Source organism: Epinephelus moara, chromosome 3, assembly GCF_006386435.1.
Source record: "Epinephelus moara isolate mb chromosome 3, YSFRI_EMoa_1.0, whole genome shotgun sequence".
NCBI lineage: Eukaryota > Metazoa > Chordata > Actinopteri > Perciformes > Serranidae > Epinephelus > Epinephelus moara.
In genome coordinates, this window is record NC_065508.1 from 9,879,966 (window position 1) to 9,895,958 (window position 15,993).

The window sequence follows — 15,993 nt, forward strand, 5'->3', positions numbered from 1 at the left end:
GCTAAACAGATGACGACAGCGCTGTGAAGACGAAGTCCGGAATCAGTCAGTAAACATTGCAAGATGGCTACAGATGAACACCAGTTGTTTGAAACAGCTTTGGCCGCTACAATGAACGAGTTAGACTTGGCTTTTTCTCTAAAAGAGGAACAGAAGACGGCGCTCGAGTCTTTCCTTTGCAAGAAGGACGTTTTTGCTGTTTTGCCGACCGCATAAGGCAAGAGTCTAATCTACCAGTTAGCTCCGCTGGTAGCTAAGCGTATACGCCACCCCGTGTATTGTTCTGATTGGTCGTAGTGTTATCCAATTGCGTGGAGTGATATTTACAAACGCATGCTTGGTGCCGCCCCTCGAGTTGGGCCATTTTCATTACTCATGGCCAGACCCTAAATCTTTCTAGATTTGGGTCTGGATTTCCAAGTGAGTAAAGTCTCTGAATACTTCACCAATGAGTTTATCAGTCTATGGACTACAAGAAAATGCAGTGTGGTGGGCACATGGCACGTGGAGGTTAATCCTCTCATTACACAATGTTAAACAGATCTGAGAGTTCATTTGTCCTTTGAAGTCCTTCAAGACGAGCAAGGGAGGGATGGGTATACAAAGTATTGAGAATATTCCAACAGTTCTATAAAAAGCGCTGTTGAAAAGGAGAGTGATTCTCTTTATTTAGTAATGAGGGAGCCACGGTTCAGTAGCGCACATACACACAGCTGAGCGCCACACAGAGACCCAACCACCACCAAGAGCAAGCCTCCCCATAGCTCTCACATTGCATCAAGTCACTGAGTGACGGGTACATTGTCCAAGGCAAGGGGGAAAAGAGTGGTGAAAAATGTTTCTCTCAGAGAGCTCCTCAGTCAGTCAGGCAACCAGCTCACCACAGCCAGGCAGAGACCATCTACACAAATGTATTTCTGGGGCGCACCGATTGGTTGAGTGCACTCCACGAAAACAGGGTTCTTCAGAAGTTCTTCGGGGACTGAATGATTTACAGAATCATGAATATTTGAGCAATCATTTGAACTTCTAAACGTTTCTGCATTGCTATTTCTGTACACATATGAATTATTTTGTTGAGTGGTTCCCCCTGGTCCTATTGAAAATTAAATGATCAACTGATCACCTTAGAACCAGGGTTTTGTTTTTATTTTTGTATCCTGCTTCGATGATTTATAACCATCTTGGCACAATCCATTCTGAATGTAATAAAAATGTATTAAAGAAATTTAAAAATAAGTATCTATGTCATTATCTACATGGTGAACTTTAGTCATGTTTATGATTTTGTGAAAGACACATTTTCAAAAACACTGAAGTGAGTCAGCAGCTTAAAGGCCCTGAATAAAACAATAAGTCAGTGGGGTCTGCCAAAAATAGATTCTTATTAAAAAACAGTACTAAAATTAAAATAAATATTTAGTCAGTTTTTTTCTGTACAATTTGATTAACATTAACAGCACAAAGCATTTCCATACACACTTCATTAAAGAAGAATACGATTTATTTTTCATTTAACACCTTACAATTGTATGTCAGTGCAGTGATATAAATACAATAAAAGTACATTTAACATCCATAGCTTCATAATTTATGTTAAATACAATAAATATGCCTTTCAAATATAGTTAAGAGCTGTGACTTAATAATTTATGTTAAACACAATAAAAAGTAATAAACAGGTGTATTTGATAGCATTCAGGTGAGACTACAAGAACTTCCATGTTGAATTTCTCTAATTGCTGTTGCTCATTTTTGGTCGACAGTTTTGTTTGCAAATATCCCATCTTTGTTTGGTTGTTGTTGGGTCTTGTATTCACGGGCTGCTATTATTTGCCCCCATTGGTGTTTCGATGCTGGACACAGTACATGAGATGTTCCAACAGTTTGGACAATCCAACTCTATTTGTCATCCCCTCTGGTGTCTTTTCACAAGTTACCTGAAAGACAAAGAAATACGGTCAGCACTTCATAAATGTTTCTCTACTGTCACATATGTCAGTCGAACACAACTGGCTCCCAGTTCTTACGTTTCTGTCGTTGTTATACACCTTCAGGGTTCTCACAGCTTCCTCTGTGTGTCGTCCGTTACAGAAGTCTTGGCCATAATTGTGCAGGATGTGGTGCACTTTGCAGAAGAACTTATCCTGTATGGAACATAAGCAAGAATATTATGAGCACAACTGTATGTTGGAGCAGATACATTATTGTTATGGCCAATTTATACAGGAGACCAAAATATATTAGATTTGATGTCATAAAACAATGTCTAGTTAATTATAAAAACAAACCAGCCACACAAATATATAATTGTGTGAAATGGCCATTGATTTTTTTTCCTATACCTTATGTGGGCTGCTTTCTATTGAGGACACTCCCTGTCCTCTGTAATAATTCTATAAATTATTTTAAATCATAGCTTAAAATCAGATCTTCTTAAGCCCACAAACTACATAAATTACAATATAAAGGATTTAGTAAACTTCATCAAAAATAGTGGCAGTGTAAAGGCCACATTTAGAACAGAAGAAAGGGAAATACTTGTTTTCTTTTTTGAGGAGCTCTAAAAAAAATATGCATCATATGAAATACAACTAACTATGAGTGTGCCCCTTTTATTAGTGTGAGCATGTAAACACCTTATCCCATTTTCAGAAAACCACATAAGATCTTCCCCTGTTTATGAGAAACCCGAGTATACTACTGTACCTAAAATAGTCCAAAAGAAAGTAGTATACGGTTGCATCAACGCCTACCTGCCCAGGTGTGGCTTCAGCTAAGTGAAGTACCAAAAAAACAAACAATGGTGCTACTGGATCTTTTAAGAAAAAGAGGATCCTTAATGGATCCTTAAATGGCTGAAATTCAAGGATGCTATGTCATCAAATCCTGCTTAAGAACTGTTCCAATGTCAAGGATTCTTGAAATTCTACAAAGGACTGTCCTTCCTTCAGAGAATTTTCAAGGATGCATGTATGTATCCTCAACGGGTATAAAGTGACCACAATTCTGCTGGAATTGAAGGCAAGGCCTCTTCAATGAAATCTGTGCCAGCGGAGCTCCTAAAAGACACGTAATACTGCTTATATTTGTTCAAATGGTAGAACATTAGAGAGTGCCAAAACTGTTGCAGTACCATGAAACCCCCTCAGTCCCCAGAGGGTTAATGACGCATGCCTGGGGGCACTCACTAGCCTGTTCCAATGTGTGTTCACCGAATGCCAGGAAGGAGTCTTGCCTTGCCTCTGTAGGATTCTTCCTTGGAAGGACCTGCCCTACCAAGGAAGGATCCTTGACTTTGAGAAACACCAAGAGATTTGGATTTTGGTAATGAAAGGCTGTGTATCCTCATCCGCTGCTCACCTGTCCTAAGTGTGACAGTGACAGGCTGGCACTGGTGAAGTGAAGGACAGTATTATCAGAGTAGCGTGCTGCCTTTCAGGAATAACGTTATGTATGGAGTCTATGGTTAAGAGAGACAAGGAAAAAAAGAGACAGTGGATGTGCTCAGAGCAGACCGCTGTTGGCATTCGGAGCAGAAGAGATTAGCAGATATGCTGCCAAGTGGATGTAAATGCAATGTAAAATCTGACATCTTAATAAAAAAAATGTGGGAAACTGATTGCCTTGGAAAAGGTAAGTAAACACAACTTAAGACAGATAGTTATATTACCTTTTTTAAAGCAATTTCTGAAAGTAATTGGTAACCAGGTTACAAGTATTTATCATGTTAACAGGGAATATCAGTAATTCGATTTTTCTGTGCTCATGTGAACACTAAATCCCAAATATGATCATAACCTGGACAAGCTTCATAAACCACTTATTCATCACCATGTAAACACACTCTATTTATGTTTAAAAAACATAACACTACTCACCCCACATTTATTGCTGCCTTCTGCCAGATGTGACACATCTTCTGCAAAGAATTCCTGCAGTACATATAAGAATTACTTAAATGGCATAATTTTATATAATATGTAGACATAAAGATGTGAAGATATTGCATCAATAAATGGTAAAGATTACAAAGCAAGAAAAAAAGTTTATAGATAAGGTCTTACCTTAGATAGAGATGCACTGCACTTTTTAGCCAGGTCATACATCCTGTTCAGGGTTTCTTGAATAACTTCAGACTCTGTAGTATTGAGAGGACTGGCAGCAGCTAGCTTGATCAGCAGGGCCACAGCAGATACCAGCAGAAGCATCTTCATGATACTAGTTTGTTGGCTGTTGACTTCCAGAAGACGTTATTTCAAAAGGCCTTTAAACTGATTACTCAACCTGTTCTGAGGACTTAGTTGAGAACACACGATTTATAACTGCTTTGCCCTCATCGTTACCACGCTTTCCCCCTCCATTACAGAGCCAATGACGTTGGTCTATGGTAGGAGATAAGATGTGACTGATTATGGTTTGATTGATGAGAAACTTAACCAAAACCAAGGTATGTTTATCTGAATTCAATCTATAAGGTTCTATACCAGAAAAAAAATCTCTTGGGACTTTTCAGTGGTGATTGCTCAACTGTGGAGCAATCACCACTGAAAAGTCCCAAGAGATTCAGAAAATTAGTTGAAATTATATTAGAAATGATTTACTGTGTTCACACCAGTATTTCAGCGACATAATGTTAAGACCTCATAAAGAGAAAATAACCAAAATGACAAACCATTGTATTATTTCCTTCCTTTTAGCATGAAATATCTTGCTATTTCAACTGTTGGCCCTAAAGCAGAAAGCTTTATGAGGAAGTTATCTCATGCATGGAAGTTTGTGACAACAAGCAGTTCTCAAAACACTGAATATTACAAGGATTAAGACCTTTTTAAAGATCTTTTTAAACTGCAGAAATGCAATGACTACCACAAAGCACTATACAGTAGGTCTAATACATATGGACTAGCTGCCTCCAAACGCACATTATTTTTGTATGTTTATGTGCAAAAGGGACAGGAAATGGCCATAAAGTATAGGCAGTAATGATTAATCAATCATCAATTTAAAAAAAACAACAACCCATGAATCAATAGTAGAGGCAGCTTCTTCTTCAAAAAAAAAAATTACCTAAATTATATACTGTGGCGAGACTTGACTACATGGACCTTACATCTGCGGCCAAAGGTAGACAGTGGGATTTAAATTTGAGTTTGTCAAGATATTGAAAGTCCAGTCATGTCAAATTTTCCATTGATGTTGGCCGATTTTATTTTGCTCGTATTTAACTTTTAAACCTTAACAATAATCATTACATGCTGTCATTAACTCTGCTGCAGGCTATAAGAAATAAGCACAATATTATCTGAAATAAATAAATAAATGTATAAATGAATTATTTTATATGACTGCAGTAAGTCAACACAATTGAAGTCATAAGCTGATTCAGCATATGCTGATGACATACAACTGTATATGTCTGTGAAGCCAGATGGCCCAAATAATCTAACTGACTGTGTGTCAGCCATCAATGAATGGATGAGGAAGGACTTCCTCAAGCTAAATGAAGATAAGACTGAGATTCCCCTAACTGGCCCATGTGAAATGAAAGGGATCTTGTTCTCATTAAACTGAGTCATCTGGCCACACAGACACAACCTCGGTGTAACTTAAGATTCTGATCGCAACTTAAAAGCTCATTTTTATTCATTAACCAAAACTGCATTTTATCATTTACACAATAGAGTTAAGGTACAACCTCTACTGAGCCAGCAAGATGCTGAGAAGCTTGTTCATGCCTTTGTTTCGAGTCATCTGAACTATGGTAACGCCCTACACACTGGCCTACCTAAAACTGCCACTACAAAATTACAGACCATTCAGAATACTGCTGACAGGGTTTCAACAAAAACTACAAAGAGCGATCATATAACTCCCGTTTTACATAACCTACACTATCTCCAAGTTTTTTAAAATTTATTTTAAAACTTCTGGTTTTTAAGGCTCATAATTGTATCGCCTCATCCTATATAATAGAATCCCTATCACCTTATGTCCCTCCATGAACCCTGAGATCCTCCACAGCTGCTCTTTTAACTGTTCCTAATGTCATAACAAAAACCTTTGGGGATGCTTCTTTTAGCTAATACGCCCTCAAAATATGGAACACCCTGCCTTTAAATATTAGACTTGCTGGCTCAATGGACAGTTTTAAAGAACGACTCAAAACATATCTTTATAATATAGCTTATAACTAGCATTATTTATTTATTTTATTTTTTATTACTTGAGAAGTTAATGGATTTATTCTTCTCATTTCTTCTTGAATGAGTGTTGTATAAATGGATGGGGTTTTTTTTGCGGTTTGTCACTGCTGCTGAATTGTCATTTATTCATAAGTCTGCTGTGGGGTACAACTGGATCTTATACAATAGGGAAACATGCTTAATTTCTGGTTACTTTAAACCAAGATATAATACATGGCTGTCAAAAAATCAGCTATAGTGTTTGATGTAACTAAATGCTAAAAAATAAAACCAGTCAGTGATATAAGAGGAAGAACAACCAAAATATAGCATATGATATTATAAAATATCATATGCTGACAATTTTACTCCTTACTTATCATGCATAGCATCATAAAAAATGTTGTTTATATTTATGTGCTGATGATTTTACTCTTTACCTGTCAGATGTGGAATCATTAAAATATCCTTATATGCAGACAATTTCACTCTTATCAGATGTAGATTCATTGAAATATCATTATATGCTGATGATTTTACTCTTTACTTATCAGATCTAGAATCACTGAACTGTTATATGCTGATTTTTACTTTTTACCTATCAGATGTATAATCATTACAATATCTTTATATGCTGCTGATATTACTCTTTCCTCATCAGATGTAGAATCATTGAACTGTTATATGCCGACGATTGTACTTTTTACCAATCAGATGTAGAATCATTAAATATCTTTATATGCTGATGATTTTTTTCTTTACTTATCAGATGTAGAATCATTAAAATATCAATATGTTTTGAGGATTTTACTCTTCAGATATACAAACACCACATTCTTCCTATCAGTTGAGTTTTGATAAGCTCTGGATACAAACTGGACTGGGGTGAACCTGAGTTGATCCAATTTTAGCATCATTGTGAAAAACACACCAAAATAAAATGAAACATAGAATAATAACCTACTCAGGCCTCAGGACACCGAGCAGCATTTATGAAACATGAGAACTCCACCTCACACAAATTCTAAATCGGGGGAAGAAAATGTTAGAAACATGTTCTGTTTTCCAATATCATTATGGGGTACGGTAAATATAAAAATGTCTATAATTGCAGTGTGATCTATGTTTGCAAAATGTTAGTACTTTACATCACTTTATGATGACTTTACATGTTGTGGAAATTAAGCAAGATCCTTATATTTACAGCTGACAGTTTAAGTTTAAAAGGAGAACTAGAATTATAAAATATAGCTAAAAAATACTGTGCATAAGACTGCTTCCATTTATGGTTTCAAAATCAGATCTCTGGTTGAAAACTGAAATGAAACAAGATTTAACAGTGTAACCTCTACTTCATGCTGGTTATCCCAGATACACAAGAAAATACAGACTTCATTTTATGCCACCCACCATTGGGCCTCCCACTCTCTGTGCTTTGTGTGTGTACCCAGTCACTTTCAACTCGCCACCAAGCAGCCTCGTATTATTTTGCCTGGATCCCTGGTTACCAAACACAGTCTGAAACACTACCTGGCCACGGGTTTGCCACATGTCAGACAGAAGACAGAGGAAGCAGAACAAGACTTATCAATCCATCAAACCTCCTTTATCTTATTTACATAATTTCCTGTGCAACAATACCCTTTGTGTCGAACTCCGACACAAAGGGTATTTAACTTCAAGGAAAACAGCACGACAAGTAAAACTATTTAATTCTATACAGTATTTGTCAATGAGCAAAAAATAAAAATAAAAAAGCATGTTTGCTGATATACAACTATAACTCATGATGATCAAACCTTGAATAAAGTGATTATTCTTTAGATACTGTGTTACAACCTTCTGTATGTCGCTAGGGAAAAGGGAAGAAATACAGCAACATCAAGCCTACAAATATTGGCAATAAAGTAATTTATTGTTGTTACAAGGCAAGCTACAAACACAAGTCATTGGTTTGAAATGTCTGAAACTGACCACTAGTCGTTGGGACAACAATCTTGGATGATAGAGGTAACATCATTAAATCACATTCTCTGCCTTGTGTTCATTTTGTATTGCTGTCCAAGGCAAGTGGTAAAAGTAGTTCTCTAGTACAACAGTTACACATAGATAAAAAATTTCACTGATCAAACAATCAGCTGGATTAGCAGCCAGCACTAAACAAACCCAAAGAGTCATTTGGCCTTTTTTAAATGATATTTTTTCTAATTCTGCAGTGGTTTTCATAAACTGATTACAAACATATTGATTTAATTTATCTTGAAATCAACAAATATCTAGTTAAATTTGCCACTTGGTATCTAAGGTCAATGCCACAAAAATGCATTCAAAGAAATGAAAAGTAAACAAATACAAAAATAAATCAATTCTCAAAATGCACAAAAAGTGAAACAGAACTGAATTTGGGACTATAAATATAGGTTAAGCTGTAGTTCAGTTCAGCAGTTTAATGTGATTCACACATTTTAAGACTATTTGTTTTATATAGTAAAAGGTCAAAGGCATGTGATGCTGTTTGAACGACTGAAAGAGAGAAGATGACTTGTCAAAAGCACAGCATCATCAAAATTAACGCTACAGGTAAAAATAAGCGCAGTAAAAGAATCTTTCTTTAAATGTTAATAAACAGGCCATGTAGCACAAATCATTTTCTTACACACTCCACTCATGGGTAATATGATTTATTTTTCTTTAAACACTTATTTCAATGCTGTGTGATATGATTACAATAAATATGTGATTCAAATATATAAAAGAACTTAAATCCATTAACTTATTTTAAATACAATGGAAAAAAAAAATAAATATGCAGGTGTATTTGATAGTGCTCAGATCTGCGTAATAACAACTTTCACTTTTAATTTTCTACTTGAAAAGCTGTGTAGACCCTTTATCAAGTCACTACAGTCACTGCTGTGCTGATTAAAAACAGCTAACCAGACAGTTAATTACTATTTGAATATGTTACGGTTTACTGTTGTCTTGTCTGGAACTGTGCTGGCTGTGAGTCATGCCGAGGAAATGTAGATATGAATTTGTTTGAAGATGACTCGATCAATCTTTAGAATTATACTGTGCAGTCGCTCCTAAACAAAAACAACTGCTAACAAAGAAACCTGTTAAACAAAAAAACAAACCATAAAATAAAATAAACATAGATCATTCCATATTTCTAATCATATCCCGAAATACTTTGCTCTTTGCCATTATCAGTATCAACTTTTTGAAAATGTTAACATCTCATTTTTGAATTAAATACTGACATGGGAAAAGAAAACACTTAAGGCTCAAGTGCTCCACTGACAGTTGGGTCGCAGGCTTGGGAGGCATTCAGGGCGCAGGGGTTGGGATTTTTTTGGCCCTAGCGAGGTTTCTTTGCCGGATACAGGCCGTGAGGTTCTCCACAAGTGCGGGTATTGGTCTGCTCTCGCCTTTAGATGTCACCTCCTTTAAGGGCTCTGTACAGTTTGACTGAAAGACAAGAAATAAAGTTGGTTCAGTGCACTACCCTCATGACAGTTTGTCATATGTCACTCTACACTGCCGCTGCATTTGCTTTTACTATCTAAAAGTACAGTGTGTGTGGTGTTCTAGACCTGCGTAACACAGATTTGACTTTCTCACTTTGCAATTGTGATGTCAGAGGGAATTCTTACATTGCTGCCATCAAGAAATATCTTCAAGTTTCTCACAAGCTCCTTCTCTTCCTTTCCTTCCTTCCTTTTACCGAAGTGTTCGTGCTTGTGCAGGACATCATACACTTTGCAGAAGAACTTGTCCTAGATGGAATATAAGCAAGAATATATTAGTTTTAGACACTAGACCAACACAAATATATGTTGAAAAAGTACTTGTGCTACTGTCTAATTGCAACAGTTACATTCCTTTTGCCAAACTTCACAGCACTTGAACTGCAAGCAACAATATTTCAAGGACATAACACTCTTCTCACCTGACATCCAGCTTCAACCAAGTGCGACACATCCTCAACAAAGAATTCCTGCAGCACATAAGAAAAAAATTAGGCAACTTCCTACTTCAGGCAGCCTTTTTTTTCCAACATATAAAGGTTTAACACAATAGAAAGTGTTGCAAAAATAACAAGTTAACTAGCAAGAAAACAGTTCAGATGAGTTCTTACCTTTACAAGAGTTTCATTGTATTTTTCTGCCAGGTCGATTATACTGTTCAGATTATCTTCAAGCTTGCGATGAGTAGGATTGGCAGCAGCCAGATTGACCAGCAGTGCTGCAGCGGATACCAGCAGAAGCATCATCATGTTCGTGATACTAGCTCGTTGATGGTCGACCTCTGAAGGAAGCTATTTCAACAACTGTTTGAACTGATCACACAACTATGAGCTTGCAGCTTGCTCTGAGGTCTTGGCTGAGAACACAAGATTTATATTTGCTTCGCCCACGCGTTTTGACACGTTTTTCCCCTCATTACAAAAAAAAGTTGTGAGTCTGCAGTATGTGTGAGATAAGATTGGTTTGATTAAAGTGTGGTTGATGAGCAACATCACCTCAACTGAGCTATGATTCTCTTACACCAGTGAAAAGAGACAGTTAATTAACAGCCCATGTCCTTCACAAGAGATTTAATGAGAATGTTGATCTTATAAAGTGGCAAACATGGAATTACAACTGTTAACTGCAATATTAACCAACATTTTTTAGCAGAACACATCCTTCTGTTGCCACTGCTGGCCAGCAGGTGCCTACTGAACACTTTGTAAAAACACCAGTGCAAGACTTTATCAACAAGTTGTGGTCAATACCATGGACACTCTCAGTTTGTTTTTAAATGTTTTTGATTTGTGATATCATCCAAGAACGTTTAAACAAGACATCTGAAAAGCACCAGATTATTTATGAACTCTGTAGGTACTTTGCCTTATACTTTTTTGGTTGAATTTAAGCTGTAACACAGTGTAAAGCACAGCTGAAGTTTAGGCTATTGAACGGTGACATTAAAAAGGAACATTATCAACCTACTAAACTTTGAAAGAGTTTTTGGAAATGTCTTTCCAGCTGGATGGAGAATAAGACAGGACAGAGATTGCCCTTTGTGTTGATGTAATATGTAAAGAGAGCCTACTTGTATATGAATCTCTTTGGTTTGGGTAGGTTAAGTATTTGCAGATCAGTTAACTCTCCAACCTCCAAATGGAACGAGTGACTTGAAATTGGATTTTTGCTTCAAACACACAGACATACATTATCATCATTACTGTTGTTTGACTAAATCAACTGAACATTCATTTTGCCCAAAACAAGAAGATCAAGAGACACTGTGCATTTGCAAAGGAGTGTAAAGAGTCTCGACTGTTTAGTGGAGATAAGATGAGAGGGACGTGATGCTGCATTTTGTGATCTCAGAGTTCTGGTCCTGGTTTTTACGGATGCGGTAGAAGTGCTCGATGTAGCTGGACCGCCCCAGCAGCTCCACAAAGTCCTCATCGTGGGTGATGACCAGCAGCTGGAAGTTACGCTGGCGTGAGCGACTCTTAATGATTCTGGGGAGAGTGAGCAAGAGGAGATAAAAAACGAACATGAATTAGATGAACAGAATGGCAAACATTACATAGGCCTAAGAATACTGAAAAATAACAACAAAACATGTACAACATGAACAACTTTTATTAATAAATATTTAAAAAAGTGCAAATGCAGCAGTCACCAAAACCGAATGAAATAACAACAAATTGTCTGTGGGCTACAGTCCACTTCCAAAAAAGTAACAATAACAAAGGCAGTAACGATAATATACATAATATATGTATGCTATACAACGTATCCTCAGACCGCAACGGGTACTGTCTGATGGTTTATTTTTAGAATCTATCAACATAAATCAAATAATTTAAAAGCACAGCTCTACAGCATCCAGTACTAGGGCTTACCAAATAAGAAAAACAGAACAATAACTAACAAGGCATAACCGAAAATGGGCATATATAATCCTATCCTGAGAAAGCAACGGGAAATACTGTTTGCTGGTTTATTTTTAGAGCCTACCTTTAGTTTGAAAAGTTCACCCTCTCCAAGTCCAAACTTTTCTGTCCGTCAGAACAGGCTACTCCTCATTGAAAATGACATTTCAACAAACTATAATGATAACTATAGCAGCATCCTATGCTTCCAAACTATTCAAGGTTTTTCGCCAGAAAAAACAGCATGTTTACTTTTTCCGGCTGGAGCAGGGCATGTAGTGAATTGACAACTTCAGCCGCGGTGCTGAACATCGGCTCTGATGGAGAGCTTGTGGCACAAATGCACAGGTACTTTCGGGCAACCCCCGATGTCAGAGGAAAACGCCTGGCTCCATCACTTTTCCACCAGAGAAGGGCGTCTTTGTCTCCCTGAATAACAGGCTTGCGACAACAGGCAGTTATCTCTGCTCCTGCTCGCTCCTGTATGGTGCCGACCGGACCTGCCAACGCATCGGCTCTTCTTTGAAGGAGACTGCCCAGAGTCATCTGTTTTTCAGTGGTTCGGGTTGCGCTTCTCCCTCCTCCACTCTGATGGCCACTGGACCTGCTGCTGCTTGCAGAAGTTGTGTTTTTTTCCACTCTGATGGCCACTGGACCTGCTGCTGCTTGCAGAAGTTGTGTTTTTTTTGCAACCAACTGGCTTGATGCGCGGCTTGCCATCTTTTCTTCTCTTTCTCACGTCCGAGCTGTCACGTGACGATATCACATCCAAAAACTTTATCAAATGTCATCTCCCAACAACAGTGAAGGGCAGTTATAAGAGAAACATTATAGCTTACTATTAGTTTTAAATCGTAATTAGTATTAAATTGAAAACTCAACCACACATACATAGGTGCTGGACAAGCACTCATAATTTAGGCATTAAATAAATTATATTTAATATTATATCAGGCCCCCATAGGCCTATATGGGTGGCAGATTTTGTTTAATGACGTAATGAAACTGATACCGTTGCTATTTTTAGATACCGCAGGATACCTTATTATCGTATTATCGCCCAACTCTACCGTAAGAAAGCAGCCGTTTATCAGTTTATTAGTATATCGGTAATAATGGCCTTAAAGCAAGGCTGAAGATGAGTTGAAGAGGCTTTTGAACCAGAGTCTGCATGCTGCAAAGTCAGTGTGTGTGTGGGTGTGTTTTGTACCTCTACCCTTGTGAGAACCATAAGAGTGTTTGAGACCTATTTTCAATACCTTGAGAGTGAGAACATTTGGGTCAATCCTCACTTCTTCAAATGTCTCATGTTTCTGTTTCATGATTAAGATATGGATCTAAGGCTAGCAATAGTTACAGGTTTCAGGTAAGAGTTGGGGTTATAGCATGCAGACATGACTGTCAGTCAATATAAGAGATTGAGTGATGCATTGTGTCAATAAGGGTCCTCACAAGTTTAAAGTCAAAAACATGTGTGCGTGTACTGACTCTACGAGGGCGTGTGCCAGGGACTCAATGTTTTCTCGGTCCAGGTTGGTAGTGGGCTCATCCAGGGCCAGGATGCCGCAGTTCAGACAGAAGGTCTCTGCCAGAGCTAGACGGATGATCAGGGACGCCAACACCTAGACACACAACGCCAGATTTGAAAGACACACACAAATTAATCAAACAAAAAAATCCAAACCGGTGTTGCGAAGTTGCTTTGTATGAGCTAGACGTTTGTACTCCACTTGCTTCCAAAATGATTCACTGGAGAAAACTGTACCTTTTTTTATCACATACATGATTGGGTTTTCTGTGATATACAGTATGTGCTAATATAGAAATAACTTATCTGGTACCTTCTGTCCAGCACTGCAGCGTCCTCTCATATCCAAAGCTGTGTCTCCTTTCACCATCACTACTCTGTAGTTGTAAACCCTCCGCCTCACTCCAGCAGACGAGTTTTCGTCCACGTCAGACCTGATCTCCACGTACTCAATATCTGGCGAGCGGACAAGGGAGAATGATTACACACTGAGTGAAGGAGGAGAACTGTGCATACAATGAACACAACAGATTCAGCTTTTTTTTTTTTAAGTGAAACACACCTTGACCCCTGTAGGTGCTGCGCCATAGGTCTCTGATTATCTTGTTGATCTCATCCATCTTCATGCTGTGGAATTTCATGATGGTTCTGAGGAAAGCAAAAAGAAAACAGAGGTATAAACCAAGCTGCAACCTACTGGGCTGAAATATGAAGCCAACATGGAAGTGCCAGAGTGCAGTTCTTTTAATGGCCACAAGAGGCTGTCTCCAAAAGCCAGTGAATCCCCATAGACAGCCAATGCTCAACTTTACAGCAGAAATATGTTTACAGCCTGGTACAAAACAGTTTTGGTCTCTATAGCTAATTTCCCCTTTCATGACAACTGTACAGGGGGTGATTTTGTTTATATAATATTCATCTATTAACATTTTATTAAGGCTTAAAGTTACACAGAATTAAGGGTGGGATGCCTTGAGTGACAGGATGTCAACTGATAGTGTCCTCAGCTTCTTAGTCAGATCTACCCCTCACTCCTTCACAGTGCCAGCCTCTTGCCAAAATATAGTCACTTTTGGCTCCGAAAAGCCAAGATGGTGATGGCCTAAGCGCCAAACTTGAGGCTTAAAAAGGAGAGTCCACAAATGAATGGGTGACATAACGTTACGTTGGCTATGATGCACTAGATACCATGTCCACCTTACCGAAATCCAATCTACTACACATTATTTTGTTTGACATCTCACTTTACCCTAGTAAAGGGATGTAATTTAATGTAATTGTAATTTATACATACCAAACTGTAAAGCAAATAGTTTTAATAATATAAAAAACGTTTATATGTTTACAGGTTCTGGCGTGACAGAGTAAAAAGTGTGCAACGACACAAAAGGATAGAACTAAATGTATTTTAGATGAAGAAGGGAGCACGTTGCAGGACTACAGCATACGGTGGATTAAACTCTTGGTTGGTTCAGAGATGAAGATATCCAGGCCACACCACAATGTGCACACATGCTTGCACACATAAAGGGCAGTTATGTGAGCTGAAACCGACACAAACAGATAATTACCATGAACCTTCATGCACTTTAGACAAGTGTGCCAATGCACACGTGGCCTGACTAACTATAAGACACTTTCTGATCATCTGGTTACAAAATGACAGCGACAGCATTTTTTTTTTCCTAAAGCCATCTCATATTGATACATGGCAAAGATACATACTGATATAAAAGATATGAAGGCAGCCAACTAGATGCTGCTTTCCGGCATACCAAGAAGCATTTTGTCTATAATCTAGCAAATTGACTGTGTGGTTTGAAAATACCACAGTGATAACACAAAGCTTCTTCTTGAAGCCCATATATGGTGGATATATCGACAAACCATGAAGAAAGGAAGAAAAGACAGAGGGAGTAGAGCCGTCCTTATCAATTCATCTGACCTTGTGTACCTTGCATGTATTTACACTCTTTATGCAACAAAAGGAAGTCATGGTTTATGACTTCCTTTTGCAAGGGAATTCAAATTCAAGGAAACAAAAATGTAACCTGATTAAGTCATGATCAGAAGATTGCTGATTAGGCCTTTTTAGAGTATTGCCCTCTCTAGGATTGTCCTGTTATATTGTTTAGAATATTGAATTAGGGTGAAACAGCATCCTCCTGTTCATGATGGCTATTAAAAAATAGATAGTCCAAAGTCTTTTAGAGATTAAATGTCTTCCGAAGTATCAGCCTGTTTAGTACAGAATTTTCTACTTGTTTTTCCTTGGACAGTGTTTCCTTGCTGAGCTGCGGTGGAGAGGCTGTTACACAAAGAGGGAATTTTGTTCTAAAAAGACT

At 37.9% G+C, this 15,993-nt stretch overlaps 1 protein-coding gene across 1 annotated transcript in view; it reads right to left on the bottom strand.

Moving 5' to 3' along the window:
* Positions 1-10,764: 10,764 nt before the first annotated feature.
* The window catches only part of rad50 (RAD50 homolog, double strand break repair protein), a 34,045-nt gene continuing 28,816 nt past the window's right edge, over positions 10,765-15,993 (bottom strand). The window contains exons 25-28 of the mRNA XM_050040978.1: positions 14,211-14,296; positions 13,962-14,104; positions 13,609-13,742; positions 10,765-11,703 (exon numbers count right to left, since the gene is read on the bottom strand). Coding sequence (XP_049896935.1) covers positions 11,517-11,703; positions 13,609-13,742; positions 13,962-14,104; positions 14,211-14,296 — 550 coding nt within the window. The 3' untranslated portion in view covers positions 10,765-11,516. The remainder of the gene's footprint in view (positions 11,704-13,608; positions 13,743-13,961; positions 14,105-14,210; positions 14,297-15,993) is intronic.